Source organism: Macaca fascicularis, chromosome 7 (assembly GCF_037993035.2).
Source record: "Macaca fascicularis isolate 582-1 chromosome 7, T2T-MFA8v1.1".
Classification (NCBI taxonomy): Eukaryota; Metazoa; Chordata; class Mammalia; order Primates; family Cercopithecidae; genus Macaca; species Macaca fascicularis.
Genome location: NC_088381.1, coordinates 158709949 through 158736176, shown reverse-complemented (window position 1 = coordinate 158736176; position 26228 = coordinate 158709949). Strand labels below are relative to the sequence as shown.

General features: G+C 45.3%; 1 protein-coding gene across 23 annotated transcripts in view; it reads left to right on the top strand.

The window, feature by feature from the left end:
- Nucleotides 1–26228, top strand: part of TTC7B (tetratricopeptide repeat domain 7B) — a 274722-nt gene that overhangs the window by 68829 nt on the left and 179665 nt on the right. For 8 of the 23 annotated variants that reach the window (XR_012416058.1, XR_012416057.1, XM_065549223.1 and 5 more), the window contains 3 exons: nt 18–148; nt 14960–15081; nt 15692–15715. Coding sequence is in view for 16 of the 23 variants with exons in the window: in XM_065549223.1 (XP_065405295.1) it covers nt 18–148; nt 14960–15081; nt 15692–15715 (277 nt within the window). In the remaining 7 variants the exon portion in view is untranslated. Of the gene's footprint in view, nt 1–17; nt 149–11676; nt 11957–14959; nt 15082–15691; nt 15716–26228 lie in introns of those variants that run through there. The other 15 variants (XR_012416059.1, XM_073998071.1, XM_073998062.1 and 12 more) reach the window with 4 other exon arrangements.

Sequence of the window (26228 nt, the reverse complement as noted above, 5' to 3'; positions counted from 1 at the left end):
GTCTGATTTTTTTTAAGGACTTTGTTTGGAGAAGCTGCCTATTTCTTCTTCTACCAGTAATCTCCATGTGGACCGGGAACAGGATGTCATCACCTGTTATGAGAAAGCAGGGGACATCGCACTCCTGTACCTCCAAGAGATAGAAAGGGTAAGTGAGGACCATGTGTTTGTTCCTGATAACTTTTTCCCCCGAATCAGATAGGGGACAGCTGTGATTAATCTCTAGGAAGCTTTCAACTTGTCTGTCTCTCTGTGCAAAGCTTCACTTGTACTCCTTAAAGCCAAGGAGAGGATGGTAGTGATTGCTGTACCTTATGAAAAATAGATGGTTGGGCCGGCGTGGTGGCTTACGCCTGTAATCCTAGCACTTTGGGAGGCTGAGGCGGGTGGGTCATCTGAGGTCAGGAGTTCAAGACCAGCCTGGCCAACATGGTGAAACCCTGTCTCTACTTAAAATACAAAAATTAGCTAGGTGTGGTGGCGGGCATCTATAATCTCAGCTACTTAGGAGGCTGAGGCAGGAGAATTGCTTGAACCAAGGAGTTGGAGGTTGCAGTGAGCCAAGATTGCACCACTTCACTCTAGCCTGGGCAAAAGAGCTAAACTCAATCTTACAAAAAGAAAGGAAGAGAGAGAGAGAGAGAGAGAGAGAGAGAGAGAGAGGGAGGGAGGGAGGGAGGGAGGGAGAGAGAGAAAGAAAGAAAACTAAATGGTTCAGTGTTTGCGAAGCATTTTAGCATCCTCTGAGCAGAAATGACAGTGTGCATCTGTTCATACCTTCAGCATCCTGAAGCTGGCCAGCCACCCCTGTTTTCCTAATAAAATGGGTTGAGCTTCATTTGTACTTGTATGAACTATGCCAAGATCTGTTCGTCTGGGGTTTGGGAGGCTTTACCTTGACAGATGTGGCTAAGGTCTGCTGGGGATGTGGACCAAAGTGGACTGAGCTGAGTATGTCAAGTATCCCTGGAGACCATCAGGGATGGTCTGCTCTCAGCCGTCAGCGCTTCACCTGTGGTATGGGTGATGGAAAAGAGCAGCTGACAAGAGGGCCTCTGAGCAGAGAACGAGTGAGCTCGGGGCTCTGAGCTCGCAGCCTCAGACAGAGGAGGTTGGAGGCTGGAAGCTGGATGGGGCCAGGGTGATGGAGGCAACATGCCTGTTTCAGATTCTCATCTTTGGGTTCTGCTCTTTACTAAGTTTCTTCACCTCTTAGCCTCGGTTTTTCCATCCATAAAAAGAACATAATCATAGTTCCTACTTCATGAAGTTTTTGTGAGGATTATATAAGGTCTTGTGAATAAAGGCACTTAGCCCAGATTCGGGAACATATTGGATTCTTGGTAAATGTCACTTATTTTTATTAATAACAATAGCTCCTAGCAGTTGCTGTTGCTGGCAGTGTTTCCTGGCGTTCTCACCAAGGACACTGCTATTGACCCCTTCAGACCCAGAGATGTACCCTACGAGAGTGTTGGAAGTGATTAGAAATCCTGTGAGACTTTGACAATGATTGGAGGTCTTGTTTTCCAGCAATTTTCTGGGCTCCTTGTTTTTATAAGGATTAGAATAGAGAGAGACTGCCAGAGTCTCCCTAGCTTTTGTTACTTTATAAATGAACAGACAGGAAGTAACTATTTTTCATAAATCGTGTTGTCATGTGTTGGTGCATATGATGTGCATCAGAATTGCCTTTTTAGGAGGCAGGGAGATGAGAGTGAGAATCACAGCAGGAGAGGTGGAAAGAGTGATGGGAATAACATTTGACCTGGCCTCAACCAGAATGGATTATAAGCCATGGTTTAAGATATCTGGGAATTCAGGAAGATACATGTCTGTCTTGCCAAAATTATGTTCTATCAGAAGGTTGCTATGAGAAGAGAATTTGTTGTTGTTGTTATTCAGAATTTATGATATGAGCTTTAAAGGAATGATCATCTAGGCTGCTTAAAAAACCCCCATTATTTCCACTGTCTGCCTCCTTGATGGCCCATGTTTGGCAGTGGAGAAGTCTGCTTATCCCAACTGAGCTGTTCCCGCTGACTACACAGTCCTGGCCACTTAGGGCCCTATCTTGCTGCTTACTCTCCACTGTTGTCCAGCCCTGTCACTTTGGAGCCGTCTTCTCCTGGCTGGGAGAAAGGAGGCTCATCTGTTACATATGTCTGTAGTGATGTAGGAATTGGTAGATCTGAATACACTTCTGTTATGTTCACTCACAACGCCCCATTCAGTGCTGGGTTCTTCAGCAGGACCATGAAGGAGACTTGTATAGTTGTAGGATTTAAAAAGAAATCCTTTTCTTTGATTTTGGGGAAATGGTGATCATAGGATGTGGATTTTGAGAAGAAACTTGAGGTCTACAAAGGGAGAGCCCAGGCACACACAGAAAGTTAGGCCTAAAACTAGTTTTAGAACACAACTCACATGACACCTAGTTTAGTGCTGGCTCACTTCATTTTCCCAGGCAGCTGCAAACAAAGAAAAAGCATGTCATTTCACCACACTCTTACTTAGAGAAAGTGCTCAATAAGGCTGGGTGTGATGGCTCATGCCTGTAATCCCAGCACTTTCAGAGGCTGAGGGAGGAGGATCACCTGAGGCCAGAAGTTTAAGATCAGCCTGGTCAACATAGTGAGACCTTGTCTCTACAAAAAAAGAAAGAGAGAGAGAAAGAGAGAGAAAGAAAGAAAGGAGGGAGAGAAGGAGAGACAGAGAAAAGAAAGAGAAAGGAAGGAGGGAGGGAGGAACGGAGGGAAGGAGAGAGAGAGAAAGAAAATAAAAGAAAGAAAGAAAAGAAAAGAGATTAGCTAGGCATGGTGGCACGTGCCTGTAGTCCCAGCTACTTGGGAGGCTGAGGTGGGAGGATTGCTTGAACCCAGAAGTTTGAGGCTGCAGTGAGCTATGATTGAATCACTGCACTAAAAAAAAAAAAAAAAAAAAAAAAAGTCAATAAGTGTGTTTTATTTGATCAAGTAAGCTTTAGCTTTTGGTAGCATTTGGGAAGCAGCTTCTTTAGCCTAAGGTTAAATCTCAGCATAGTTATGTGATTTTCAAATTTCTGGCTCTGATTTTTCAGCATGAGTTTTCTTTTTTGGGAAACCAGTTTGGACCTCCCCAGATTTCAGCAAGCTGAGATATTAGCAATGAGAGAGATTGAATGAACTCAACATCTATTTTGACTGTAGTAAGTACTCAAGAAATTAACTGTTGATTAAGCAGAAGGTTAGCGGGGAGAATAACCTTCCTTAGGTGACCAACGGGCTTGGTGGAAGTTCGCAGGTTTTTATGTGGCAAGATGGTTGTGTGCTATGCAAGAGATACTTGATTGGCCTTTTTCTTTTTTTAAATTTTGAACTTAATTGACTTAATTTTGAACTCAGTAAGAATTATGTTGAATTGAAAACAGAAAAGGGAATGGAATCTGATAAAAGCCTTGAGCAAGCCAAGGCAAATAGGGCTTTGTTCTGGGAGCAGCCCTGCCAGGTAATCACACACGCTGTTCTGTTTGCTCTGCTGGGCGGAGGCGGCCTCTCCATGGTGCCCTGTCACTTCCCTGCCATTCTGGAGTGAAGAAACTTCTGCTTGCTGGGGACCTTGGGCATTTTATTTGTTAGTACTGGCTTTGAACTTTATTCGCTAGCAAGAGTAAAATTTGGGGAGGATTTTTGGAGACAGCCGGGGGTGTTGTGACCAGTGACTTTTCATAATGGTGCTTCTGAGGGAGTGCTGTTCTTTGGGTTCCTCTGGTAGTGGGGATGTTCAGTGATGTTCTGAGTTGTTGGTTTCCTGAAGGGCAGTGACACTTCAGAACGAGGACTGACTGATGTCTCCTCGAAGCAGCTGACAGAAGCTGTGGGAGGCTGCAGAGCACTGCGGGGAGTGATTGTCAGTGTTGGGACCCTGGCCTTGCCCCATTTAGCTGTGGGACTTTGGGCAGGTTGCTCAGCCTCTCTGTATCTCAGGATCCTCGTCTGTAAAACTGTAGTCCTAGTTGCCATGAGGCTGCTGTGAGGTGAGGTGGGTTAACTTATGTGCCTCCCAGCACATTGTCAGCGTGCAGTGAACGTCAGCTCTCTTGCTCTTATCTGTTCCTGTGTCACCTGGCTGTAGAATCTTTCTTAACTTCGGACAATTTCAGATATTTAGGTTAAAATCTAGAATATTATAAACATACTATTTTGTTAAAAAGGTTAAAGAGGCCAGGTGTGGTGGCTCACACCTGTAATCCCAGCACTTTGGGAGGATGAGGTGGGCAGGTCACCTGAGGTCAGGAGTTTGAGACCAGCCTGGCCAACATGGTGAAACCCTGTCTCCACTGAAAATACAAAAATTAGCTGGGCGTGGTGGCAGGAGCCGGTAATCCCAGCTACTTGGGAGGCTGAGGCAGGAGAATCGCATGAACCCAGGAGGCGGACATTGCAGTGAGCCGAGATTGCACCACTGCACTCCAGCCTGGCCAACAGAGTGAGACTCTATCTCAAAAAAATAAAAAATAAAAAAAGTTAAATAATTTCAGGGGAATGTTTACGCAATAATTTTTTCATGAGAATTTGCCTTTCCTTTCTTGTGCTGAAGCCAGTGGAACAACGTTTTGCCTGGAGTCCCCGTGTCTGGACTTCTCTGTTCACTCCTGGTCATTTGACCTTGGTTTGTTTCTTATGCTTCCAGGGCGGGGCTCATTCTGCCTGACTTGCCTGGTTTCCTGGGGTGAGAGAAGTGGCCCTTGCTGAGAGCACCAGCATGTGCCAGGCAGGACCTAGGAGCTTTCCAGGTGTTCCTCTGCCCTCTGGTTCCAGACACAGAGGCGGGGCCAAGAAAATGGGAATAAAGGAAAGCTGTGTGCATCAAAGATTTGTTTAATGTTGTTTTTGTTATATCAGAGTCACAGGGAAACCTGCGAATAGTCTCTGATAGTTTGTTTTCTGAAGGGGAATAACAGATACACTACCCCTAAAATCGAGCAAATAAAATAATTTAACCAAATAAGTTACATTAGAGCAGATAGAATTAGAAATGGCATAGGATGGCCTTGATTAGTTTATCTTCAAATGATAGCATTATGCCAACCGTAAATAAAGTTATCTGCCCCGCAAGGAGCTTCTAGTGGTGCAGTGATGGGAATAAAGATGACTTCACCCTTGGATATCATAATATGAGCCCTGCTGTTGGCAGATGAAATAATCCTGTCTCTGTCCTTTGCACGCATCAGCCAACCAGCTGGTTATGGCTCTCTTGAGCAGGAGTAGAGCCAGGGTGGAACTTGACCTTCTGCTGACGTTCATTTCTCTACACCCTATTTTAGAAAAGAAGTTAATGCTAAGTTATGGGGTACCCATAACATTTTATTGGCTGTTTTAGTGCTAAAGTTTCTAGAAGAAACACCAGGTCCCCAAATATTACAGTGCCCCACCTAGATTTCACTGGCAGCCTGGCCATGCCTTGAGTGGATTATGTTCTCCTGGCAGGAGGGACTTGCAGTGATGTTGCTGAGGTGTTGGATTCTGAACTGGATTAGATGCAGGATTCTGAACTGGATTAGATGCAGGTTACTGCAGGTCTTGAACTGGAACCAGGCGTCCTAGGAAAAGCACTCGGTGCTGCTGCTGAGAAAAGCGGAGCTGTGTCTCTAGAGGGCCAGGTGATTGTGCTTCTGATTTTAAAATGTGAGACATTAAAGAAAAGGCCGATGCCTCTTTTCCTTCCCATTTCAGGCCTACCTTTTCACTCAGGCCGAAGCCAGAAGGGGACAGTCATAGCTTGATGTAATATTTCCTTCAAGAGATGTCCAGAAACTGACTGGCTAGGCAGGTACTTCTGCTCTAGGCACTTCTGACTTTGAGCCCTTTATCTGGGAGCCTGGATTAGGAGGCTACCACACAGTGAAAACTGAGTTGGGAGAGTCTGGATACCAGGCAAGAGCAGTTGCTTATTTTAATTTTTGTATATTTCCTGTCTGTGTTTTCTTGTTTTGTTTTGTTTTGAGGCAGGGTTTCGCTCTGTCGCCCAGGCTGGAGTGCAGTGGTGCGATCTTGGCTCACTGCAGCTTCAACCTCGCAGACCGAAGAAATCCTCTTACCCCAGCCTCCCAAGTAGCTGGGACCACAGGCACACACCACCATGCCCAGCTAATTTTCTTTTTTTTTTTTTTTTTTTTTTTTTTTGAGACGGAGTCTCACGCTGTTGCCCAGGCTGGAGTGCAGTGGCGTGATCTCGGCTCACTGCAAGCTCCGCCTCCCGGGTTCCCGCCATTCTCCTGCCTCAGCCTCCTGAGTAGCTGGGACTACAGGCGCCCGCCACCGCGCCCGGCTAATTTTTTTTTGTATTTTTAGTAGAGACGGGGTTTCACTGTGGTCTCGATCTCCTGACCTTGTGATCCGCCCGCCTCGGCCTCCCAAAGTGCTGGGATTACAGGCTTGAGCCACCGCGCCCGGCCAATTTTCTTATTTTTGTAGAGATGAGGTCTCTCTGTGTTGCCCAGGCTGGTCTCACATGTGTGGCCTCTGCAATGTGATGAACCTATTGTTGCGTTTAAGCTGTTGTAAATAATGCTTCCACGCCAACTTCCTTCGGGTTGCTTTTTCTCTTGCTTTACGTTATTCCCTAAGGACAAATTCTCAGCCTTGAGGAATATTTTACTATTCTTGTTACTACGTATTGTGTCCAGTTGCTTTCTACAAGTTACACTAACCTCTTTTTTTTTGAGCCGGAGTTTCATTCTTGTCTCCCAGGCTGGAGTGCAATGGCGTGGTCTCAGCTCACTGCAACCTCCGCCTCCCGGGTTCAAGCGGTTCTCCTGCATCAGCCTTCCAAGTAGCTGAGATTACAGGCACCTGCCACCATGCCCGGCTTATTTTTGTATTTTTAGTAGAGACAGGGTTTCACCATGTTGGCCAGGCTGGTCTGGAACTCCTGACCTCAGGTGATTCGAGACCTTGGCCTCCCAAAGTGCTGGGATTATATGCATGAGCCACTGCACCTGGCCTCTACTAATTTCTTCTACCTATGACCGTATAGGAGAGTAGTGGTTTCTTTGCAACCTTGACAGGCTTGCTATTGTTTAAAAGTTATTTTACCAAAATTGCTAGATAAAAATGGTACTTTGCAAGTTTAGTTTACATTTTTTCGATTACCAGTGAGGTTGAAATTTTTTTTATACTAGTTATATTACTAGTAGTATATACTAGTTATATACTAGTTATATTTCTATTTTCTTTTCTCAAAAATAGCATCACTGTTACCATACGATTCACCCATTTAAATCGTTCACTGGTTTTCAACATATTTCCAGAGTTCAGTAACCATCACCAATATTTAATTCCAGATTTTCATCACCTCAGAAAGAAACCTTGCACTCATTAGCAGTCAATCCCCATTTTATGTCCAGCCTCCCCAGCCCTAGGCAACTGTTAATCTGCTGTCTTTCTCTGTAGATTTGCATATTCTGGACATTTCATAGAAATAGAATCATATGTCGGGTGCAGTGGCTCACGCCTGTAATCCCAGCACTTTGGGAGGCCGAGGCGGGTGGATCACAAGGTCCGGAGTTCGAGACTAGCCTGGCCCATATGGTGAAACCCCGTCTCTACTAAAAATACAAAAATTAGCCGGGTGTGATGGTGGGCACCTGTGATCCCAGCTACTCAGGAGGCTGAGGTGAGGCAGGAAAATTGCTTGAACCGGGAGGTGGAGGTTTCAGTGAGCTGAGATTGTGCCACTACACTCCCGCCTGGGCGACAGAGAGAGACTCCATCTCAAAAAAAGAAAAGAATACAATCATACAATATATGATCTTTTATGACTGGCTTCTGTGGCATAGCATCATGTTCTGAAAATTCATTCATGTAGTAACATGTATCAGTACTTTGTTTCTTTACATTGTTTAAATCATTGTGCCATTGTGTGGATATGTGCTATGTTGTATTTATCCATTCACCAATTCATATGCATTTGGGTTGCTTTTACTTTTTGGTTATTATGAATGATGCTGCTATAAATATTTGTATGCAGGTTCCTGTGTAGACATATGTTTTCAGTTTTCTTCAGTATATTTACCAGTGGAATTTCTGGGTCATGTGGTAACTTTATGTTTAACGCTTTTTTGTCTGCTTATCCTTTTTGTCTAATTTTTGGAAGTTGTTTTTCTTACAGTTTGAATAAACTATGTCATAAGTATGTTAACTCTTTATCATATTTGCTCTGAATATTTTCCTAACCAGTAATTTTCCATGTTTAAGTTGCTTATAAATTTTGAATATGTATATAGTTGAATCTGGTTATCTTTTTAATTATATTTTATTTTACTGTTTTTAAAACTTGAATGTTGGAATAAACCTCTCTAGGATTTGATAATTTTCAACCATTTTCCATATATATGTATGTGTGTGTGTATATATATACACTTTCTTTTTTGTTTTAAAGAGACAGGGTCTTGCTCTGTTGCTCAGGTTAGAGTGTAGTGGCATGATCATAGCTTGCTGCACCCTCAAACTCCCGGGCTCAAGAGATCCTCCTGTCCCTCCTGCCCCAGCCTCCCAGTTAACTGGGACTACAGCCGCATGCCACTGTGTCCGGCCTCTTTTTAAATTTTTTGTAGAGACAGGTTCTCATTTTGTTGTCCAGGCTGGTCTTGAACTCCTGGCTTCAAGTGATCCTCTTGCCTTGGTCTCCCAAAGTACTGTGATTACATGCATGAGCCACCAAGCCTGGCCCCATTTCCCACTCGCGCCCCCCGCCTTTTTTTTTTTTTTTTTTTTTTTAGTATTTTTAGTAGAGACCGGGTTTCACCATGTTGGCCAGGCTGCTCTCGAACTCCTGACCACGTGATTCACCCATCTTGGCCTTCCAAAGTGCTGTGATCACAGGCACCGCGCCTGGCCTCCTCCCCCTTTTTAAAAAAAAACAAAAAAAAAAAAAACAAAAAAAAAACACACAATTTTTTCACTATGTGCAGAGAAACCTTTAAAAACAAAAACAAACATACAAAAACTTTTAATTTCCAAATATAGTTGGGGTTCATTTTGGTATATATATATATATAGCTCTAAATTAATTTTTCCCAATTAGAATTAAAATTTCCCAAATTCCCAAATTTCAGTGCTACTTTAAGATGATCTTTCCTTTTCATATTTTCTGTCATATATTTTTAGTCATTCGATAAAATTCTGGATACTACAGTAATTTCTGGCTTTTTAATTTTGTTGCACTAATCTGTGTTGTACCAACATGACACTGTTTAATATACTTTTCTTTATGGTAGGTTTAACATTTAAATGATTAGTAACTACTCATTACTTTTAATTTTCAGATTATCCTTTGTTCTTATCTCATTCTAATACTGCCAGATAAATTTTAGAATAATTTTGTTAAGTTCAAGAAAAATCCTTTTGGGATTTGGTTGAATTTTTAATTCCATACATTAATTTGGAGAATTATGTTTAGTCTCCTGTCATCTATGACCCTCTTCCTATTTTGTGAATATTTTTTGTTCTATAGACTTTAGTAGGTTTTTTAAAAAAAATTATTTTAAAAAAGTGATGAGGTTTCAGTGTGTTGCCCAGGCTGGTCTCGAACTCTGGACCTCAAGCGATCCACCCACCTTGGCCTTCCAAAGTGCTGACATTACAGGTGTGAGCCACTGCACCTGGCCAGTAGGTGGTTTTATTCTCAGATCTTTTCTAGTTTTGTGAAAAGGTTTTTTTTTTTTTTTTTTTTTGAGACAAGGTCTCACTCTGTCACCCCGGCTGGAGTGCAGTAGTGTGATCATAGCTCACTGCAACCTCAAGCTCTTGGACTCAAGCAATCCTCCCGCCTCAGCCTCCCCAGTAGCTTGGACTACAGGTATACACCACCACACCTGGCTAATTGTAAACATTTTTGTAGAGATGAGGGTCTCACCATCTTGCCCACACTGGTCTCAAACTCCTGGTCTCAAGCAATCCACCTTTCTTGGCCTCTCAAAGTGTTGGGATTATAGGCGTGAGCCACTGTGCCTGGCCTGGATCATTTTGAAATTATATTTTAACATATAAGAATGCCTGTGATGTTTTAATTCACTTGCACAATCATGTATTGAGTGCCTTCCATGTTCTGGATACTGTTTGACTGCAGGGGCACTAGAATGGGTATGGCACAGAGCCTTCCCTTAAGTGGTTCACGCCTGTAATCCTAGCACTTTGGGAGGCCGAGGCGGGCGGATCACCTGAGGTCGGGAGTTCAAGACCAGCCTGGCCAACATGGTGAAATCCCGTCTCCACTAAAAATATAAAAATTAGCTGGGTGTGGTGGCACATGCCTGTAATCCCAGCTACTTGGGAGGCTGAGGCAGGAGAATCAGTTGAACCCGGGAGGTGGAGCTGCAGTGAGCTGAGATTGTGCCACTGTACTCTAGCCTGGGTGACAGGAACTCCATCTCCAAAATAAACAAATAAATAAATAAATAAAAATTAAAAAAGAAGCTCATGAGGACACAGGTCCTTAGCCAGGAGTAGTGCTGCGGTGGGAAGTCTCAGAGAACTCTGGGAGCTCCAGAAAAGGCCTTGGGCCAGTGTGGGAGTTCAGGGATGTCTCCTGGAAGAGATGACACCTGAGCAACATCTTGAAGGCTGACAAGGATAGCAGTGTTGAGGATGGCAAGGATGGTGGTTATTGTCCACAATACTGAACTCTTCTATAGAAACAGAGCTGATGCTTTTCAAAGAATGATAGTAGTCATAGCTCATTGCAGCCTGTGGATCTATGCGGTGGAATGATTTTCGTCGTTGTTTCCTCCTTTCTTTTTTGGAGACAGAGTCTCGCTCTGTTGCTCAGGCTGGTGTGCAGTGGCACAATCTTGGCTCACTGTAATCTCTGCCTCCCAGGTTCAAGCAGTTCTCATGCCTCAGCCTACTGAGTAGCTGGGTCTACAGGCATGCGCCACCACACCTGGCTAAGTTTTTGTATTTTTAGTAGAGACGGGGTTTTGCCATGTTGGCCAGGCTGGTCTTGAACTCCTGAGCTCGAGCAATCCACCCACCTCAGTCTCCCACAGTGCTGGGATTATAAGCATGAGCCATCACTCCTGTCCTGTTTCCTCCTTTCTAATATTTTCTGTCTTATCTCTCTCATGCCTTATTACCATAATTTATAAAATGATGTTAAGAAATAAAGATTTTTATTTTGCTTCTATTTAAAGATAACTCTTTAATATATCTCCATTAAGGATTATACTATTTGTACAATAATGTATAATATTTGTTCATGCAGTTAATGTAGCTCCATTAAGGATTATAATATTTGCATAATAATATATAATATTTGCTCATGAAGTTTCTCATTTGCAATTCAACCTTGTGAGGTAGGTATTATTATCCCCGTTATATAGATGAGGGCAGTGAAGGTCTGTGAGGTCAGAGGTGTTGTCCTAAGTCCATGAATGGTGGGTGAGCAGTGTCAGAACCAGACCTCGTGCCTTGGTCTTTTGACTGAAATCTTCGACCCCTTCCCCCGTGCTTCCTCGGTCATTGGGTACTTGCGTCTGCCAGAGCCAGCTGCGCTTGTTAAGGACGCTTGTTGGCAGTCTCCTCACTGGAAGTGTTTATCCACAGAACAAGTGGTGGCTTCAGCACTGCCAAACAATGCTTCTGCCCAGGCCCATGTGTTGGAGTCTTTTTGTGAGAAAGGGATTAAGTTCAAGATGCTTAGACTTCAGTGTCAGCCCTGAGCTGTGCTAGTCCCTCCGAAGCTTCTCTTGCATCTTTCCCATTCTTCCCATTTATAACCTTAAGCCACCTCCTGGCTGCCCTTGTGTTTTGGACTTTGCTCTGCAAGCAGACACAGATGAAGGGGAAGGAGCTGGGCTGTGGAGTCAGGGGGACCTGGATTTCTGCACCAGCTCCACCGCTCTCAAGCCACACGATTCGGGCACCTCACTCGGTGGAGCCGTCTCCATTTCCCATCTGGTAAAGAGAGGATAATGGTGTGTATCTCGGTGGGTTTTTGTGGAGGAATACATGAGATAGCCACGTACCCACATGGTGCCTAAGACACAGTGGGTTACTTTCCTGTTGCCTTTTCTCTGCATTTATGATTGGCCTTGAAAATTTATTCATTTTCTATGTATATTGAATGCTTATCCTGCGCTAGACACTGCAGTAGACACTGGGTAAGTAAAATAGGCGAGCCCTCTGACTGTGGAATTTGTAGCACAGTGGAGACAGTCAGTCAGAAATCAAGTGAAGAAATAACAATGCCAAATGCAATGAAGGAATAGGAAAGGACGCTGTGGGCAGGCGAATAGGGCAGACTTCCTTCATGCTGGTTGTTAGAAAAGGCTCGCTTCCTTTGGAGGAAGCAAGAAGCAGAAGCAAGCTGATGTCTGAGAGATGAGAAAGAGGAAAAAGAGCCTAAGAGCAACAAGATCCAGATTGGATCATGAAAAATTATTCAGGAGCCAGGCGCAGTGGCTCATGCCTGTAATCCCAGCACTTTGAGAGGCGGAGGCAGTTGGATTGCTTGAGCTCAGGAGTTCAAGACCAGCCTGGGCAACATGGTGAAACCTCATCTCTACAAAAAATACAAAAATTAGCCGAGTGTGGTGGCACACACCTGTCGTCTCAGCTACTTGGGAGGCTGAGGTGGGAGGATCATTTGAGTCTGGGAAGTTGAGGCTGCAGGGAGCCATGATCATGCCACTGCCCTCCAACTTGGGTGACAGAATGAGACTATAAATATATACATATATATGTGTGTGTGTGTGTGTGTGTGTGTATGTGTATGTGTGTGTGTGTGTGTATATATATATATATTCAGGCTGCTTATAAAGAGTGAGGGAAATAGGGAAGCAAGAGAGGATGTGGAGACTCCATTCAGGAGGCTGCTATAGAAATCTGACAGGAAGTCCTGGCAGCTCAGATGAGGTAATGGTAGTAGAAATGGATAGTCACAGACATAGTTGAGAAATAATTAGGAGGGACAAACTTTCTAAAGTGTAACTTTGGTTACACTTTAGTTCCTTCTGTTAAATTTAACTAAATTAAATATAATGGTTTAAATTTAAAACTAGCATATATAACATGATCTCATTTTTTTTTGTAAAATGATTTTTGTCTTTCTCTGCTTGATACATGCGTCCACAAAGATATCTGGATTGTCGTTCAATAAATGTTAACTGTGGTTATTTTTGTGTGATGGAATTGTGAGGTGATTTTTTTATTTTCTTTTTTGTGCCGTACTGAATTTTTTGCTTTAAAATAATCATGGCATGTCAAAATTAAAACTATGCTAAAAAGCAAATGAAGGATGATTTTTAAAAGTTTCCGTGCTGGACCTCCAAGTGCAGCAGTTGGATACGTGAGTCTGAAATTCACAGAGAAAGTCTTGACTACAGCTATAAACTTGGGCGTTGGCAGCATACTGATGATTTTGAGGCTCTTAGGGATGGATGTGGTCATCTCAAGAGACCTAAGAGAGAAAGGCGTGTGGCTTGGATGGCGCCGCGTGCATCTCTGGCACGTGACGGATGAGTGGAGGAGCCTGTAGTGGGTGGAAATGAGGTTCCCAGAGAGGAGGAACTCCCGGAGAGTCGGGGGTGCAGAGCTGAGGGCTAAGTCAGGACGGAGCTGGGCAATTTCTATAAGATGCTGGGATCCGGTTCACAAGCTAGGGCTGCCCACCTCATTCCTCAATGTCTTGTTTATCATGTACCTTCTACCTTTCTTTTCCCCAAAGCTTGCGGGTTAGGGAGCTAGCAATTACTTTCACTCTGTTTGGAGACTAAGGTTTCAAGACCTCTAGGATGTTTGGGGTTTGGCAAACAACGGGGTCTTTTGAAGAGCTGCTGACTCTCAGCAAATATAGACAGCATGCTTGGAGAACATTGGTTTTTACGTGAGCCACAAGTAGGCTTTCCGCTGAGAAATACTTCGACTTGTGAATTTAAAGAGAGTAGCAGCAGGCAGGCGGCAGTGGCTCACGCCTGTAATCCCAGCACTTTGGGAGGCCGAGGCAGGCGGATCACGAGGTCAGGAGATCGAGACCATGGTTAACACGGTGAAACCCCGTCTCTGCTAAAAATACAAAAAAAAAAAAAAATTAGCCAGGTGTGGTGGCGGGCACCTGTAGTCCCAGCTACTTGGGAGGCTGAGGCAGGAGAATGGCGTGAACCTGAGAGGCGGAGCTTGCAGTGAGCCGAGATTGCACCACTGCACTCCAGCTTGGGTAACAGAGTGACACTCCATCTCAAAAAAAAAAAAAAAAAAGAGAGAGTAGCAGCTACATGTTTATGCTTCAGTATACCCAACCCAACTTGCAAGTCTTCATCCTGATTAGTTGGCAGTCTTTCTTGCAGGGCTAACAAATTAAACCTTTAAAAACCCCATTATCTGTTGACAAGCTAAGAAGTCAGGTTTGGGGAGACAGGGTGTTTTGCTCAGCTCCCCGCCTTGAGAATGGAGGACTGCTACGCAGCCAACCTCACCAGGTTGCAAAGCTGCAATGTCCCTCAGCTCTGGAGCCTGGCGAGTCTGCCCTTTTCTGGTTGATTCCAGGGCTAGTGTGGATCACAGCACTCATCAGCTCATCTTGGAGCTCATCAAGCTCATGCAGGGTGGCAGCTGCAGTCTGCCCTTTGCTAGGACCTGCTTCTGTGTCCCCCAGCCTTCCTGTCAGTATCCTGGCCTTCAGCAGGGCCTCTCCACCTCTAGTGCTTCTCATGGCACCACCTGCTCATCAGGACCCCCCAGTCTTCAGCTCTCGGTACCAGGAGGGCCCTGTGTGCCCCTGGGTTGCTTGGCTGCTTCCTGTCTAGTAGAACCATTCTCTCTGCTTTTCTAATACTTGCACTTCTACACTTGTGCCTCTGCACTGATATTTGCGTGAGGAAGTTGGTTTTTTAGGTCGTGCAGTGCATTTAGAGATAGGGTTTGAAGGAAGTAGGCTTGGATGTGCATCTGATTAGTTTTCCAATTTTCTCCCCTTCTAGGTAATACTTTCTAATATTCAAAACAGAAGCCCTAAGCCTGGCCCTGCTCCCCACGATCAAGAACTAGGTTTTTTCCTAGAAACAGGACTTCAGAGAGCCCATGTCCTCTATTTCAAAAATGGGTAAGCCTTCTTCATTTTTTTAATCCACTTCCTAAAGAAGGAAAGTAGAAAGCCTTACAATGCTGTCTCCAGTTTAGTTATCATAATAAAGGAATTTTAAATATGAACTACCATTGGAACTTTTTTTTTAAAGAATGAACATTGGCTGTTTTTGTCTCTTCTCTACCTGGCTCTCTTGCTTTCCCATGAGATGTGAAGGTGGGAGAAGGGAGGGAGGGAACCCAAGTCACAAGTACGCAGCCCCAAAACCAGTGGGGTTGGCCTGACGGGAGCCACGCCTTCCCACGCCCTCCCTCCATGAATGGCTCTGCACGGGCCTCCCCATTTGTTAAGGAAAAAGTTAATGAATTGGAAATCCTGGCACACAGGAGCATCACCCTTTCAGGGGCTGATCATTCAGGGAATTGAATTTGCCAAATCTCAGCCAGTTTTTATGAAAGTGAGTGTGGCTTTGAAAAGCCTTTTACGAAAGGTTGAAGGACATGAATGGGAGGGACAGCTCTCAAGTGCATTTGATGTTTGTTTTCCTTTTTGTGTTGCTCTTGTGAGAAATGTGCTGATTCTGTTCCAAATCTCTTCAGTTATCCCTTATTTTGACATTGTGCTGCAGGATAGATGTGCATGAAGACCAACAGTAGGTATCTGGTTCCTCTGTAGCACCCCTGTAGGCTTTGCATGGGAGGCCCCTAGAGGCGTATTCCTCTCCTCTAGAGTTAGTCCAGTAGTGCTTTGAATGGCAGAAGGGACCCAAGCCCCAGGCTCTGGAAAAATGAACAATGGAGTTGCTCCTTCTTCATTTTTAAGAGCTTCAAACCTTGGGGTGTAGCTCATGAAACTGGGATTTCATCTGCCTAGTGACCCAGAGCCACATGCATCTATTTCCCATTAGTTGAAAATAAATGCCTATTTTTCAAGTCCTATTAAACTGCTTGTGAGAGAAGGCCTGCTTTGGTCCAGAGGCCTCTGACTGAGCTCCACATGGCCCACAAAAGGCCGTGACACACCCCCCAAGGTTTGCAGCCGCTCAATGGCCTTGGCATAAAGATGCTTTTGCATTCGATCTCATCTGCCACTGATTGAGATCATTTGAGCAATGGCGCACATCCCCTAAGCTAAGATGAAGTTCTGTTTTCTTTGCTGTTATAAATAGAAGGAGAAGGGAGGGAACATGGAATATTTTTCTAGTGATGTTGCTTTTCCCTTTTCACGGCAAATGGTGGTCATCACAGAGGAGCTCCCAGCCCTTGCCCTCCTTCTCTCTAACCTGTGTCTGTATGTGTTAATATGGAGGTCCAGACCCAGGAATTAATCTCCCTGGGGGTCCCAGAAGTGCCATACCGGTACGTTCAGTTGAAAATGTTTTGTGTGAGATTAATAAGAGTGGGTTGGATAATTTATTTTCATCTTTGAAGCCTGTTCCTTGGGGAGAAAGGAAGACTACTGGGCCCTGAGACACTGGCTGCCCACTGGAATCCAACTAAAAAATAATGATGAGAGGTCTGCACTAGGTGATGGATTCACATGCCACGGATTGCTTACTGGCTCATTTCTCATTTTGTTTTACTTTACTGAAGTTCAAGGAAATGCCTGTTGATGTAGCCTTGAGGGACTGCTTAACTTTGAAGCGTTTTCTCTTTTCTTGTCCTCCTACTCTTTTCTCTGGGCTCTAAAGACCAGTGATGAGATTTTGGGCCAGGTACTGTCACTCTTCTTTTTTTTTTTTTTGAGACAGGGTCTTGCTATGTTGCCCAGACTGGTCGTAAACTCCTGAGCTCAAGGGATCTGCCTGCCTCGGCCTCCCAAAGTGTTGGGATTACAGGCGTGAGCCACCACGCCCAGCCCGCTGGGCCAGGTACTCTCAAAGGTCCCTGCTAGCTGCAGTCCCTGCTAGCTGCAGTCCCTGCTGCCGCTAGCTCAAGGCTGGGATGGTACAACAGTAGTGAAGAATTACTTTTAGGAGGTGGAGGTGAGGGCTGGTTTGGGGGCCACAGAATGTGGACCAAGGAGAAAAATCATTGGGAGATTTTGAATATGCCAAGTGCTGTCAGGGCTGCTTGATCCATACCAGTGGGCTACTCAGGGCCTGAGGGCCACAGCCAGGGCTTATTTGTCGGTGGATGCCTACAGCAAGCGGGAACAGAATGGAGGTAACTGCTGTCCCTAAGCACCAGCAGCTTCCCACACTTCCTTGTCATGTACTTGCTCCCAGTTGTCTCATTCCTTTTGCTTTTCTGCAGTTTTCTTCTGTGTATCTGGAAGGACATAATGGACGGGATTAACTGATTTTCAGTAGTAGGAAAATACACTAGAGTCTGGCAATAAGAGATGGAATTGATGAAACACAATGTTTTTCTTTAGATATATACTTAAATGTATACTTGGCTTTTTAGTTGTCGTTCCTGAGGACTCACTGAATTACAGTCTTGAATCTGATTCTTCTACAACTCTCCCGTCTTTTCCAGAAGTCACTGCTGAACTGGTGGACTTGGGCATCTCTTTCAGAAAACCTGATGCCAGGACCAGTTCCTAGGCCCCTTCTGATGTGTTAGATCCAAGGGCTGCTTTTCAGTTTGGCTTAAACACTTGTCCTTCATGGTCACTGGTCCTCACAGCGTTGCCACTCCACCGTGTGCAGTGGGCAGTGTGAGCACTATTGCCCCTATTGTTAAGAAAAATTTAGACTCACAGGGGTGTGCCTTGCTGCAGGTCACACAGTTCCTTGGGCTCCAGTCCTTTCATCACTGTGCCACTGTATGGGAAGTGCTGCCTCTCCGCGTGGAGGGAGTCGATGGGAGGGATTAACTGTCCATCGCCCTCCCTCTGTGAGAGAGCACTTGACCTCCAGGATGGGACATGGCCCACAGCCAGTTCCCAGCCTCTATTGGTTTGGTGATTTCTCCTGAGGCTTTCCCTTGGGTCTCACCTACAGCGGTCACAAAGCATCTCTTTCTCCTCCCCCTCCTCCCTCGGCTTCCCTTTCTGGCTCCTCCTCTTCCCTCTCCCACCCCTCTTTTTCTTCTCCTTCCCATCTTTTCCTTCCCCTGCTTCCTAGTTCTTCTCTTCCTGGACTCCCTCTTTCCTTATGAGGCGGGAGAGAACAGCTAGTTGTCATCCTGACCGGTAACTTCCTCCACCTCCCAGTCCCAAGTCTCTGGGCGCGGTCCGACTTGGAATGTACCCAGATCCATTTCACATCTATTTCTCTTATCCCTCTGGGTGGCAGCAACAAGCCTGTTAAGGCTGAAAAAAACATCTTGTTGAGGCTCCGCAGAGGGTGAAAGCAGAACAGTAGCCTCAGAGGGCCAGGATTGCTGCCTCCGAGGGCTCTAAGTCGCCTCGCCACGGCAAGCGCTTGTGTGAGGGCAGCTCGGGTGCCGGGTTTGGAACCAGCCCTTTCTTCCTCTGGGTCTCAGGTTCTTTATCTGGGTAGTAGAGTGAGTATCACTCACCTCGTAGGGCAGTAGTGAGGAGCAAATAAAAATATACACATGGAAGCACCTCACGGAGTGTCAGGCAAACAGCAGGAGGTAAATTGTGACTTCCAGTGGTGACAATGCCTGGCTGACTTACCAGCTGAAAGTGGAACCAGATTAAGGTCACATCCTGGTTGAAGTGGGAGTTTGTGGAGAAGGAGATGACTGAGCCGGACATTGCCAGGGCTTGGAGGCAGGGCATTTCTTTACAGTGGCTGCTGGCTTAAGGAAATGCTGCTCAAGATGCATAACCATGAGTTTGGATAACATTCTAGTTACTTTCAGAGAAAATAGGTGGGACTGACTGGTCTGACTGCGGTAGCACAGGGTATTCATTTCGCAGCCCAGCTAGCAGCAGAGAAACGGCTTCACCCTCGGGTTCCCCTCAGCCTTCTGAGAACACAATGTTACTCCCTACTTGAGTCATTGCCGCCAGAATTGCCAGAGAAGCTTGATTTGGGCATGTCAATCAATTTTGGATTTTTACCTCTTTATAGAATCAAGGTCTTATTCTGTGACCCAGGCTGGAATGCAGTGGTACGATCCTAGCTCACTGCAGCCTTGAACTCCTGGGCTCAAGTGATCCTCCTGTCTTGGCCTCCCAAAGTGTTGGGATTATAGGCATGTGCCACCATGCCCAGCTGGGATGCCAATTAGTTACTGCAGGTTGCTTTAGGAATATTTACCCATCTTTTGTAAACAAAGGGTAGCAAAGCACATTTAAAGTAAACTTGCTTCTTGTTAGCTGTGTCAGGTGTCCTGGGTAAGCAAAACGGATTGTAGTGTGTTTTCACTGGCTTTGAATTGATTTTAATTCAGGTGGGGTGGAGATAAACTGATGCAAAAGGCAAATGACTGTCAGCTGGGAGATGCACCCATGGGGTTGTACCATTTCCTAGGTTACATCCCTGCATGCTGCATGGGAGGCCTTGACTCAGAAAGCAGGAAGTCAGGCAGGGATGGTTCAGACCTTGGGCCCCCCTCAGGTACTTGCAGCCAAGCCAGGGAATAAAGTGGTATGGGAGGGTTTATAATCAAACAAATAGACCACTCATCACCACTATGCATCAACTTTAAAAAGCTTTCAATCTTCCCATATAATCTCTTTGCAATTGTTTAGCCCTGCTCAGTGTAACCTAGACTTAGAAGGCAGGAAAAGGAGTCCAAGAGGCCCTTCTGTGTCCTATGGGCTGCTGAGGAGGGTGCTTCCTGGGCTTATGTCTCAGATACAGCAGCAGCAGCAGCAGACAGGCTCCCATGTCCCATGTGATTGTGGGGAGGTGATCATGGCGAGGGCGCCCGCCAGGACGTGAGTATGCTTTGCTGGATGCAGTTGTCTCTCTGGGTGCTTGAGTAACTTTGCCTTTGTATTCTGGCCTTCCGGAGGTCATCTTCCCTCTTGCAGTGGTAACATGTGTTCGCGTTTAAAACTGCACACTACTTTTGACAGTACAAGTCCACTGCAGTGAACGTAAGAGAATTCACACACATTTCCTGTAAGCATTTAATAACCATCACTTTTTTGTACACAACCCTCTTCAAGAGATACAGAGATGAAAAGGAAATGGGCCTTGTCATCTGGGAGATGGTAGAGAAAAGAAAAAAAGGCGAAGACATAAACATTAGTAACTTTAAAGGTTATGACGTGGTTCTATAAAATAATAAACAATGAAAGAACACCTGATCATGTAAGGGAGCTGAAGCTTCCAGGCCCATTTAGTCATGCATGATGCTGTTATTGGCTTGGCTTCTGGGGAGGCCTCAGGAAATTTGCAATCATGATGAAAGGCAAAGGGGGAGCAGGGCCATCACATGGCCAGAGTAGGAGCAAGAGAGCGAGGGCGAAGTGGGGCACCACACACTTTTAAATGAACAGATCTCATGAGAACTCACGCATTATCATGAGGAGTACCAAGGGTGATGGTGCTAAACCATTCATGAGAAATTCACCCCTATGGTCCAGTCACCCCCGACCAGGTCCCATTTCTGACACTGGGGATTACATTTCAATATGAGATTTGGGTAGAGAAACACATCCAAACTGTATCACAGGGCCTACGTGAGGTTGTGGGGACAAGTGGTGAAGAGAAGAGACAAAGCCCCTGCCCTCCTAGAATTCATGGAGAACTGAGTCTCATGGAGAATTAGGAATTAAAATAAGCCGTTTCAGGATAGTCGTATGTGTTATCACTGGGGAAGTCCAGGTTGCCACAGAAGCAAACAGGAACGCTGCTCTGCTGGGAGGGCCATGGGATTCGGAAAGGGGAGTGAAGATTTGGAAAAGTGGGCTTGAGATGGCGTAGATGCCTACAGATGGGGAAGCACCAGAGGGACGTTCCAGTGGTTGGCAGAGTATGGAGTTAGAACTGCACTCGGGGGGAGTGATGGTTTCTGTAGACATCTGGGGATGTTCCTCTAAAGCTTTCAGCATGGGACCTGGCATGCGGTGGGTTTGCTCAGTTATTCAATGAGTGTTTGTTGAGTTCTGCTAAGTACCTAGTACTGTGCTCAGTACTAGTATATATTGGCCAATAGAAGAGACATAGTCCAGGCTCTCAGGGAGGAGACAGTCTAGTGAGGGAGACAGATAATAAGTAAGTACTGGTTGTATATAATTACACATTGGAATAGGTGCTAGGAAGTGAATGGGTGCAGTGAAAACAAATAACAGAGGGCCCCTGCTTAGATAGGGTGGCCTGGCCAGGTCTCCGGAGGAGGTGACATTGAGATGAGACCAAGACTTGAAGGGTGAGAAGGAACTAACCAGGTCAAGCACAGGGGAAAGGGAACTCCAAGGAGAGGGTGCAGAATGTGCAGAGGTCTTGACCCAGGAAAGAGCTAGGTGTGTTCAAGAATCAGAAAGGAGTCCAGTGTAACAGAAACATTGGAAGGAGGAGGGTCACAGATTCTCTTAGTCTGGCTTACCCAGAAGAAGGCAGGTCCACTGTGCAGCATATAGTGGGAGAGTGATGATTGTCCAAAGAAGTCCCCAGGTCACCAGGACAAAGGGTAGGTGATACTAGGTGGTGAAGACATTAGATGTGTATCTTAGAGATAACAAAGGGTATAGAGACCAAGAGAAGTGGATGCATTTGAGATGTCTGTTAGAACTACTAGAGTTAGGACTGCTGGTGGATTGGATTTGGGGGACAGAGGGTAAGGGAAATGGAGGAACCAGAGATGACTCCCCAGTTTCAGCCTTGAACAGTTGGTTAGATGGGTGGAGACAAGGAGAGGATCAGATCTGGAAAAGGAGAAATCAAGAATTTGCCTTTGGGCATGTTAGGTTTAAGATGCCTGTGAGATGTCTAAGTGGAAGTGTCAACTGAGAAGATACACATGACCAGAAGATGGGTTTGACTTGAGTTATAAATGGAGAATTTCAGCATATTGATTATATTTAAGGCTGCAGGATTGGATGAGATCAGTGAAGGGGCAGAGAGTAAAGAGAGAAGACAGTCCAGGACTCAGCCTGAAGACCTGCAAGAGTTGGAAAATGAGTAGAGGAGGATCCTGTGAAGGAACTGCCAGAGGCGGAAGGGAAACCATGAGGGTGTGTCCTTGTGAAAGCCAAAAGGGGAAGCTGTGCTAGGAAAGAGGAAGTGGTCACCTGTGCTGAATGCTGCTTAGATGTTCATAAAGAAGACCAAATTGTGACCCCTGGATTAGATGCCCTGGAAGACATCTGTGACCCTGTAACAGGAGAAGCTGGACAGGGGAAGGTGAGGAGCAGATGACACAGGATGAATTGCAGCTCTGTATACAGGCCACTTCCCAGAAATGTTCTCCCCTTCCATTTTCTTTTCTAAGGTGCAGTTCATGCTGGAAGGACAGATGGCAGAATGATGGTGGAAGATTAAACAGCAGGCTAAGGAATAGGGAATTCATTCTCTAGGTGTGGAGAAGCCATTGGATCTGGAAGGTGGGGTTTTGGGAAGGGCCAAAAACAGGGTAGTTCATTTGGCCACCAGGAATCTAGTGCCACCAGAGCCATGTCCCCCATTTCAGTAGAATCAAGTTCATTTTACTTGGTTTTTGGCCACAGGCTACATTTTAACCTCAGCAGGAACCATACTAGGAAGGTGTGGGCGATGGAGGGAGGTACCAAGCCAGGAGGGAGTCTGTGTGAGAGCTGCCTTAACAGCTGCAGAATGGAAGTTGATGGAGCAGCGTGAGGTATAGGGCGCCTTCCTGCAGCCTGGCCAGCTAGGGCCACCTTGGGGCTGCCACATGTCGCCTGGGCACTCACATGTCTGGAAGACTTGACTCACCTAGATCGCTGTTCCACGTTCTTCCTATGAGTCATTTCACTTTGCAGGGAGATCTTCGTAATAGTTGAACTGATGGTGCAGTTTAGATTCGGAAAATCCAGAAGCTCCAACAGCTGTTAGAGAGCATTTGTTCCCATCACTTCTGATACATGAGATTCAGAGAAATCCTGTTCACTAATGATTCAAACATTGATGGAGACCCTTACTAGGTGACTTACTAGTGCCAAATACTGTTCTAAGTGAATGAGTCAGACCCAGTCCTTGGCTTTATGGAGTTTACGTATCATTGGGGAAACAATCGATTAGCAAGGTAATATGATTTTCTTCAAGGTCACACAACTGACTAGGGCAGAGCTGGGACCTGTCCTCCTGCTCCTGGCTTCCAGTTCAGTCCTCTCATCAGTTGGGCCATACTGACCATGCCTTGTCAGTCCCTTCTTCTTGAAAATGGAGTCATGAGCAACATAGCAATATATTACACTTGAAAATTAAGGAGCTTAAAAAGCTAGTCTATCATCTTCCAATTGGTCTCATGTAATTAAAAAATAAAAACAAAGCAAGTCTAGACATAATTATATATGAATAAAACGCATCAGCCAGATCTTCTCTGTTCTGTTTAAATGTGGGCTAGGTCTTGCTAATCCCTTAATGCCATCAAAACCTTAGTGTGGAAACAAAAGAATCTCTAACAATTTTAATTACGAAACTCCAAAACCCCTCTTTTCAGTGATGAGTTATGGGGACAGGTAATTACTTTCAGTGTACTTCACAAGTGCTAGCACTTAGTGAGGGTTGGAGTCTGATGCCGTCAGAAAGCTTCCTCCTCATTCAGCAAGATGGGTGCATTGGTGTGGTCTCTCCTTGGTTTCAGCAGAAGAATGGGGTGGGTCATTCTAAGCTTCCGAAGTCCGGGAGGAGGTTAGTGATTGGCATTTAACTGTGTCTCCCAAAGGCCCCTCCCTGCATGGTTTACCTCTGATATGCTGCCTCTTGGAAGGCAGGCTGCAGTTCCTTTAATCACCACCAAGAAACTGGAATTCCTTGACAAATGAACTGGTTAGGATTTGTCTTGGGTAGTGGTTTTCGGTTTTAGTGGGAGCAGGAGTGGAGGAATAGATTCCTTGCTTCTTTGTTTATCCATTCATATATTTATTCATCTGTCAAATATTTACATGTTAGGAACCAGGGTCGAGACAGCAAATGGTCCCTGTGGAATTTCTAGTCCAGCAGGAGAAGAAAAAACAAGTAAATTACCAGTGGGCTATGCCTTTAGGAAAGGGGAAGATAGTGCTATTTTCTTTTCTTACCTTAGCTTTTCACCTGCAGCTTTTCTTTTAGAAAGATAGTTATGTAATTTCATATCTAAAAGTCAGACTTAATTGTAGCATCTCCCAGTACTTCTTGACATAACTGGAGATTCATTCCCTGGGAATTGCTAATATAAGACCTTATCAGATGGCAGTATTTTCAGAGCAGCTCTTGCTCATGCTCTGGATGGGAGTATCATGAATGAACACACAGCAGGAACACACCGTGTGGTCTGAGGGATACTGCCCTCCGCTGTTGTTTTCAGATGATGTGTTACGGCATTCGCTTGTTCTACCAGTGTTTATCAGCTTCTGCTCTGAGCCAGGCATTCTTTGGGCGCTGGGGATAAAATGGTGAGCAGCCGGACAGGCTTTTGCTGTTGGAGAGAAATCAGATCGTTATACTCTTGGATGTATAACTATAGCCTAAGATAGTTATAGCATTGAGGAGGAAAGGTACCCGTTTCTGAGAGTCCATTTTAAAATGAAATTAACCTACAGTTGGTGGTTATGGGGGGTTTTCCTGAGGAAGCAACTGAGCAGAATCCTGAAGATGAATTGGAAAACAGGAGCTAACTGGCAAAGGCGAGGTAGGGTGAAGGGAGTGGTGATCGTTATTGTTTAGTCAGGGGTGTTCAATCTTTTGGCTTCCCTGGGCCACATTGGAAGAATTGTCTTGGGCCACACATAAATAATACACTAACATGAATGTAAGCTGATGAGCTTAAAAAAAAAGGGAAAACTTTGGGAGGCCGAGATGGGTGGATCACGAGGTCAGGAGATCGAGACCATCCTGGCTAACACGGTGAAACCATGTCTCTACTAAGAAATACAGAAAAAAAAAAAAAACAACTAGCCGGGCGAGGTGGCGGGCGCCTGTAGTCCCAGCTACTCGGGAGGCTGAGACAGGAGAATGGCATAAACCCGGGAGGCGGAGCTTGCAGTGAGCTGAGATCCGGCCACTGCACTCCAGCCTGGGCGACAAAGCGAGACTCCATCTCAAAAAAAAAAAAAAAAAAAAAAAAAGGTCTGTGCATAAATCTTATAATGTTTCAAGAAAGTTTTTGAATTTGTGTTGGGCAGCATTCAGGGTCATCCTGGGCCACATGTGGGCCGCAGGCTGGACGAGCTTGGTTTAGACCCAAAAGAATCCTCAAAGGCATCTTGTCCAGCCAACTCATCCTTTATTCTCTGCTTTATTTTACTCCTTAGCATTTAACTGGCATCAAAAAATCCACTATAAACCAGGGATCTTCTTAGGTTTAGTGAAAAAATCCAACTCACAAGAATTTCATAGGCTGCCCTTGACACCCGTCTACTTAGATAGATATAGAACAGAACCAAAAACTGCCAGCAGGGAAAGATCGGGGGCTTCTTTCCACATGAGTGCTCCCAGCAGTCCCTACAGCCACCCAGGAGCTGCTCTGTTTGTCCCTTTTCACCTCAAGTGACAACTCAAGTGCTAGGGAATGAGACTCACATTGGGTAGGTTGGCCATCTGCCCTGGCTTAACATCTCAGGCCCCAAGTCTTCAGGGTCCTCCAAGGGATATGCTCAGTTGTAAGTATCAGCGCACTCAGGGAAGCCCAAAGACACAATGTTCCTATCAGGTATTTAGAGTTCCTCCCAGTCTGGCTGCAAGTTATCAATCAGGGGCCATTTTTATCATAGGAAATGTTGCCTAGTAACATAATTGACATTGTATCTTTTTAGGCTTTCTAGGGAAACAAAGCTAGAAAGTTAACCTAAGGTTATTTTTGTTGTTTTTGTTTGTTTGTTTGAGGCTGGGTCTTGCTTTGTCACCCAGGCTGGAGTGCAGTGGTGCAGTCACGGCTCACTGCGGCCTTGACCTCCCGGGGCTCAAGCAATCTTCCCATGTCAGCCTCAAATAGCTGGGACTACAGGCACGTGCCACCAGGCCCAGCTAATGTTTGTTTGTTTGTTTGTTTGTTTTGTAGAGATGGGGTTTCACCACGTTGCCCAGGCTGGTCTCGAACTCCTGGGCTCAAGCGATCTGACCACCTGGACCTCCCAAAGTGCTGGGATTATAGGCACAAGCCACAGTGCCCAGCCAACCTGAGGTTAAATTCTCAAAA